General features: G+C 49.7%; 1 protein-coding gene across 1 annotated transcript; it reads left to right on the forward strand.

The window, feature by feature from the left end:
• Positions 1 to 174: 174 nt before the first annotated feature.
• Positions 175 to 6948, forward strand: TBC1D13 (TBC1 domain family member 13). The gene is made up of 11 exons (XM_017809919.1): positions 175 to 259; positions 495 to 568; positions 747 to 787; positions 1187 to 1248; positions 1513 to 1612; positions 2831 to 2913; positions 3064 to 3223; positions 3987 to 4194; positions 4801 to 4964; positions 6429 to 6589; positions 6810 to 6948. Exons 1-11 carry the CDS (start codon positions 237 to 239, stop codon positions 6946 to 6948), a joined length of 1215 nt encoding a protein of 404 aa, XP_017665408.1. The 5' UTR covers positions 175 to 236.
• Positions 6949 to 7590: the final 642 nt, after the last annotated feature.

Consider the following 7590-nt stretch of genomic DNA (forward strand, 5'->3'; position numbering starts at 1 on the left):
GGTGGGGCTTAGGGCCACGCCCACGTTGAAGGGAGGGGTCGGCGCGCAGGAAAGGCGCCCTGAGGCGGTCGGGGGCGGAGCTTAGCGCGTTGTGGGCGGGGCTTCACCCTCTGTCAGCCCCTGGTGCGAGGGATGGAGGGCGGGGTCACGGGTGGGGCCGGTCCCGTTACACCCCCGGGCCCCGTTTCCAGCCGGAGCCTTTTCACGGCGCGCGGGGAGGGGGCGCCGGGGCCGCCATGTCGCGGATGCACCAGAGCAGGTCGGTGTCCGTGTCCGTGTCCGTGTCCGTGTCCGTGTCCGTGTCCGTGTCCGTGTCCGTGTCCGTGTCCGTGTCCGTGCATGTGCCCGTGTCCATGCCGAGGCTGGGCCCCCTCCCCTCCTCTCCCTGCCGAGGGGGCTCTGGGGAGTCGCGGCTCTGGGGGCTCGGGGTCTCTGGGGGCTCTGGCCGTGCCCATCCCAGCCCTTAGTGACGCGCGCGGCTCCGCTCCCCTCAGGATCGCGGACTTCCAGGAGGTGCTCGGCGAACCCACGGTGGCCCTGGCGAAGCTCCGCGAGCTCTGCTTCAGCGGTGAGTGCCCTCAGGGAGGGCTGGGCAGGGGGTTCGGGCTCGGCGGCGGCCCTGAGGTGGTGCAGTATCCCGGTGGGACCCACCTGGACAACCCCGGCAGCGCCCTGGGGAAGCCTCGGGAGCAAAAGCGCTGCCGGGACGGGCTAACGTGGCTGTTTCTCTGCCTGGTGTTCCGCAGGAATCCCCTTCGATGGTGGGCTGCGCTGCCTCTGCTGGAAGGTGGGTTTTGCCCCGGGTGCTTTTGTTTCTTGGGGTTGGTGAAGCGCACGTAGTGGTTTTTTTGGGTGCTTAAAATCGTAAACAAACAATCAGTCAATTCAGAGCTTTAAAAGCCACTCGAAGTCAGCAAGAATTCGGGGAGATCAGCACTTTGCATGTGAGCAGAGCCTCGTTTTTAATCTGGGAGAGCATTTTGGTTGGGTTGGCTATTGATCAGTCCTGCAAATAGGTCTGTGTTGGAAACCAGTCCCTGAAATACTTCTGGTAAAGTGCTTGGCTTTCTGGAGAAAGCTTCCAGTATTTTCAGAGAGCCAGTTCTCACCCCATGTTTGGTTGGCTGATCCTACAGGTGTAGCAGCTCATTTAACACTGATTCATGTGCATCTGTCCCCTGTGCAGATACTCCTGAACTACCTCCCTTTAGAGAAAGCCTTATGGAGCGCTTTGCTGAAGAAACAGAGGTGAGGACATTGGTACTTTGCCCCTTTGTTCCTAATGATCTCTGCAGAGAAGAAGAATAGTCCTTAAATAATTAAGTACCTTCATAAAACGAATTGTTCCTGTGTGGAATGTGCTGTACTCTCAGCTGCCTGGTGGATTGACCCTTTCAGCTGAACTCAGCTGAAGAGAAGGAGCAGGATGGGACAGAGGGATCTGTTGAAACTGTCTGTGAGCTCACCTTCACCTTATCTACCTCATTACAAATTCCTCTTCTCTTCCTTAAGGGATCTCTATTCCCAGTTCCTGAAGGAGATGATTATCCAGCCTGGGATTGCCAAAGCCAACCTGGGTGTTTCAAGGGAAGATGTGACCTTAGAAGATCATGTGAGTGTTGTTAAGCCTTTGTGCTGCAGAAAATTCCTCACAGCTCTAAACTGTTTTTCTGGAGTCTGGACCCCTGGGCTGCTCTTGGCTCTGTTCCCACTGTTGTGCCCTTGCCAGCAGAATTGAAAGTTCCCAGGTGCCAGCACTTGTATCTTTGGAGCCTTCAGAGTGAATTACTGGCAAAGCACCAATAGCTCTGAAAAGGGCTGTTTCCAGCTGTGCATGTCCCTGCTCCCCCAATTTCAGGCTCCCTGCCCAGGCTGTGGGTCTCCCAGGGAAAGGGAGAGGCTCCTGAGAGGCACCTGTAGCAAAGAGAGACTCTCCTGGGAAGTCAGGTCCTTGAGTGGACTCAGAACAGGTTAATCTGAGCAGAGGATTGAAAAGAGGCAGGAAAGTCAAGCTGGACTGTGTCCTGAAAGGCAGAAGACACACTTACTTCTAGTAATCTTGCTGGCTTTTTTTTTAAATGGACTATTTCCCGCATCCCTTGGCTTTTTGCTTCTCTGAAAGTGCTGTTAAGAGTGTTTGTGTGGGAGGAGGGAATGGAGTAACTGATCAGAAGATAATGTAAAATGATACAGCTGCCTCCATGACCACCCTGAACGCTCACTCCTCTCAGTGATCTGCCCTTCTGATCCCTGGAGCCTTGGTGGTGTAAAACTGGCGTGTCTGTAAAACCACACAGACAGGTCAGAGTGATCTTTGAATCCCTTGGAATGTTGCTTTTTGTTTTCTTGGTTAGTTGTTAACTTTGTGTGGATCTTGGTGTGGAGGGGGGAAGGTGTGGAGGAGGGAGTTAAGTTTATCATATTAGGAAACTGGTCAGATACAGGACAGGTTGTTCATGGAATATGTATTTCCTTTTTCCTGGGCACAGGGGTGGTGCTTAATCAACCTTCTCAGAGCTGAGATAGAAGGGGATACTTGTAGCTCATAACCAGAACACCAAAGTACTGGGTGGGTGGATAATTCTTACCCCAAGTCCAAAAACCATCTCCACTGTACAGAGTTGGAGCTGCAATCAGGAATCTCACTGACATGAGACAGGATACCTGGGAAAAAAATCATTGTGACAAATGAAAAAGGGCTGAAAATATGAGAAAAACATGACCCTGCTGCACTAGGACTGTGCTGGTGCTTTGTGGCAGAGGGACAGCAAGAAAGGATTTTGATACATGTGAAACGTGCTCGTTCTGTTTCTGTTGTTTCTCCCTTTAGCCCCTCAATCCCAATCCAGACAGTCGATGGAACACTTACTTCAAGGATAACGAGGTGCTCCTGCAGATAGACAAAGATGTCAGGTGTGTGAGGCACAAGTTTCTGAACCCGAGAGGTTCTGGTAACAACACACCGTACTTTGAAAACCGAGTTTAATATTAAACCAGGCCTCCCATTTGACGTGGGGCACGTCCTTCCTCCTCGTGCCTGATTTCCTTCTGTGTCCATCCCAGGAGGCTGTACCCTGACATGGCATTTTTCCAGCGCCCCACGGACTATCCCTGCCTCCTGATCCTGGACCCCCAGAACGAGTTCGAGACGCTGCGCCGGCGGGTGGAACAGACCACGCTCAAGTCGCAGACGGTGGCGCGGAACCGCAGCGGGGTCACCAACGTGAGCCCGGGGCTGGGGCTGTGCTGGGGCACGGGGCAAGGCCTCGGAACTGGGAAGGGGAAGGGTGTTCCTTCTGCTATTTTATCTTTCTGCTTGTGCAGTGAAATTAAGGAAATACCCCAGCAGATACTGAGCAGATACTGAACACGTTGTAGGACCAGTCGATGTGCGTGACAGACAGCAGGGAATTAGGGCTGGGTTTAATTTTAAGGATTGTTTTTTTTTCATGACTTCTACCAGAAGCTGAAGTCACAAGTTGACATGTGCCCTCCTATATAGAAAAAAACCACTGAAGAGTTAATAACCCATGAATTTATTATGAGTTTACATAGTCATCAGGCACTGGAGCTCAGAAAGCTACAATTAGGAGAAGAGCTGGGTATCTGCTGAAATATCTGTTGTCCCTTCCCTCTTTCCTGAGGGTCACAGCACATGTGCTGTTGTGGAAGGTGGTTTCTGCCACAACAGATCAATACCTTCCCTCACACTACTGATAAAGTGGAACTACACTGGTTCCTTGCTGTGTGGGATCACGTGGTGCAATGATTCAGGGAAACTGTGTGTTGCTGCACAGGCTGATTCATTCCTCAAAGACAGCAGCACTAGGATTCCACTGCCTGTGTGCTTCCCCTTTCTTTTGGTACAAACTGCCCAAATTCTTTTGGGGCCTGTGTGTGTTTAATGCCAAGCTTGGCACGTGTACTAAATGAGCTGTGCCAGTTGGTTATCCTGATCCAGCTGTGGTTTTTGCCTTCTTTTCCAGGTGAGCTCCCCTCTTAAAACCACCTCCAGCTCTCTGAGCGAGTACGAAGTGCTGCCCAACGGCTGCGAAGCTCACTGGGAGGTGGTGGAGAGGATCCTGTTCATCTATGCTAAGCTAAATCCTGGGATAGCCTACGTTCAGGGCATGAACGAGATTGTGGGGCCTCTTTACTACACCTTTGCTACAGACCCGAACAGCGAGTGGAAAGGTGAGGGACCCTTCTGAACTCCCAGTAACAGCTGTTGTAGTGGGAGTTCTCTGCATGGCACGAGGAGTTTTGGGGATCAAAGCAAATTGGTAGGAGCTGAAGGGGCTGGGAGTGGTGAGGACATGGGAGGTGAGGATATTTGATGGGGGGAGGTTTGTTTGTTGTCCTTAGATCAAAGTTGCACTAAATCCCTTTAGAAGCTCTTGTTTGCTCATACTTATATATACATGGTAAGAAAAGAATAGAATGGGAGGACTTTGCCTGTTGCTTCTACTTTGTGGAAGCTCTGAGGGTGTGTGCTGGTGGCAGGGAGAGCAGATGATGTTCTTGGGCACAGATAACTGGATTGTGACCTTGTGTCACGGAGACCTTGTGTTGCACACAGGGTCTATATGTGTGGCTCTGTAGACATTTCTAGTTAGAAAAGAAAGAAGCAAAAAATGGTGGTTGAGCTTTGTGCCAGACCAAGCAAGCGAAGATCTGGTGGGATCCACTCCTTGAATCCAATACAGCAATGAGATTATGGAGCAGGAACAGTTCTAAAGCTGTGTTCCTCTGTCAGTGGTGCTTCCTCTCTTCCCCCGTGACTTTACTTTCTTTCCCCAGAACATGCTGAAGCAGACACCTTTTTTTGCTTTACCAATCTGATGGCTGAAATTCGGGACAACTTCATCAAGAGCCTGGATGATTCTCAGTGTGGTATCACCTACAAGATGGAGAAGGTGTACTCCACCCTAAAGGAGAAAGATGTGGAGCTATATCTGAAACTGGTGAGGAGCCAGGTGTTTCTCTGGGTCTGGGGTGGGATGGGAGGAGTGGAGCTTAACAGTGAATGTCAGCCAGTTTTGTTAAACTGTACTTGAAGAGAACAGAGGGGATATGAAGGCTTTGCCTGTGGGTCATAGAGACTTATCTATGAACTGAAACAGCCTCTCCTTGGAGTGAGCCCAGGGTGAGCTGACACAGCAAAGCTTCCTCCCCTGCCTGGCTCTGGAAGCAAACAATGGTTGTTGCACAGCTTCCAGCTGGGAATCCCAGGGGACTTGGCCATGATCCTTGGTCACCTGTGTTGAGCTGGAGCCTTTACTCTCTTGTGGTTATCAGGCAACACATAGGTTTGCTGTAGAGTTGTTCCGAATTTGAGGCTGCACAACAAAAAACATTCCTCCTCTCCATGGACATGTTTCTGTTGCCACTGGCTGCCCTGACAGCACTGACTTAAAATGCATGGAGATCATTCTAAAGGAAAAGTGAAATCCAGTGAGCTGGACAATCCCACCCAGCCAGTTCTACTGTTCTCTTTCATTCAAAGGTCTCTGAGTGCCTTGGGTTTGCGGGAGTTTCGTAGAACATGTAGAAGGCAGCTTTTGTTATAAACATCTTCAGTCTTATAGTCCACTTGGTGTGAAAGTCCAAGGGGGATTTGGAAAGGAAAGCTGTTCTTGTTGCTTCAACCTTCACCAAATCACACTGAGATCTTTTTCCATCTGTAAAAATTAGGATATATTTCTTTTATAGTCCAAAAGATGGGTTGTCAGGACAGTGACACAACCCACAGTGTTGGCTGGTGGCTGATGTAGTAGGGAGAAAATAAACTGCTTAATGTTTGGCTGACAGGAAATGGTCTTGGCCATGCAGCAGCTGGTCCTTGAGAACGTCAGCAGGATCCTGAACTTGTTTGAACTTAAGTTTAAACTTATGGTCCCTTGGATTTAACATCAGAAAACAGGAAAGTTTCAGGCTGGAAGTGCTTACGGCATGTTTTACTCACCATCAGTGTGAACTGCAATCCATCTTTGTTTCTCTTTTTGAATAGTAAACCTTTTGATAAATACAGGGCTTCTGGGAAGGAGAGGAAATCCTGACAAACAGTGGCTCTGCTAGCGGGGGAGGGCTGCAGCTTTGCAGATAAAATGCTGTTCAAATGGCAACTTCACAATTCCTTGGCAGGTTCAACGGAACTCACACAAATAGTGCTGTTAGGGAGAAAAGCTTCCTTTACTCCATGGACAGAGGAGGATTTTCTGGCTTTGCTGTAGGTGTGGAGCGTGGCTGCACTGAAAATCTCTGTCTAGAGAGTCTCCAAAGGAGGCAGAGGATTTGCTGATGGTGCAGGAGGAGCTGGGAGCTTAGAGCAGGGAGGAGACAGGGATGGAGACACGGGGTGCATCTCTTGCCTGTAGGGAGCTGGCCAGGAGCACGTATTCACTCTTTGCCTGGTGCCTGTCTGACAGCAAGAGCAGAACATCAAACCCCAGTTCTTTGCCTTCCGCTGGCTGACGCTGCTCTTGTCCCAAGAGTTCCTGCTGCCTGACGTGATCCGGATCTGGGACTCCCTCTTTGCCGACGACAAGCGCTTCGACTTCCTCCTGCTCGTCTGTTGTGCCATGTTGACGTAAGTACACAGTGAGCCCCATGTTCTCCTCTTTCCCTCCTTTCCCTAAATCCACTGAGTCTTCTGTAGGTGTGTGTTAAAGCATCTGGTGAATAGGTTACAGTCACTGTTCACATGGGTAGTGAAAGTGTTTTCAAAACCTCTGTAAGGGCACAGCGTAGTCTGTGCTTTTAAAGTTCCTCTGTAAAGAGGAATAGCTGGAATAATTTCCATCTTTCAGACTCATCCGGGACCAGTTGCTGGAAGGAGACTTCACTCTGAACATGAGGCTGCTACAGGTAAGGATTAAATATAGTGGGCATAGGGAGCAGTTTGAAAAGTCTCAAAATAGTACTATGAGAGAGGAGGATGGTATGTGAGAAGGCAGGAGGGTATGCCTGGCTCAAGAGAAGTACCATATTTCTGATGTCTGCATGCAGGAAAATCTGCAGGGGTCTTGCAGCACACTCAGTAATGAAAGGGAGAATCTTTTGCTTGTGCACCCGTTCTAGCCTACAGAGAAATTGAAATAGACTGCAGGTTTCTAATGTTTGTTTGGTTTGCAAAAAAAATTGAATAATTTTGAGCAAATATGTGAAACCCTATGTAACACATTTTGTTGGCCAGAGGGTTTTGTTCTAAGATCTGTGAGAGCCTGAGGCTGGAAATGCCTGCACTGCACAGTTGGATATCTCAGGTTCTGCCAGTTCCTGCTTTAGGCTGTGCAAGATACTGGCTCTGATAAGGCTGTCTGGCATGAAGAGAGCCCTGGGGCAGCCCAGCTTACTGTGCCCTTGGAAAACAAAGTAAAACGACAACAAACCTCCTTGAAGGGTGTTGAGGTTTGATCAGTTACAAAACAGGAAACTGTAGCTGTTAAGGGAGTAACCAAACCTGACAGTGTGTTATTATAGGCCAAGAATATTGTTGTCAAGGTTTGCTCTGCTTCAGTCAAACAGTCTGTACCAGGAGTGCTGGCTGGTCACTGAAATCCCTTTGTTTCTTTGCCATAGGATTATCCT

Source organism: Lepidothrix coronata, unplaced genomic scaffold (assembly GCF_001604755.1).
Source record: "Lepidothrix coronata isolate B3197 unplaced genomic scaffold, Lepidothrix_coronata-1.0 Scaffold28, whole genome shotgun sequence".
Lineage (NCBI taxonomy): Eukaryota > Metazoa > Chordata > Aves > Passeriformes > Pipridae > Lepidothrix > Lepidothrix coronata.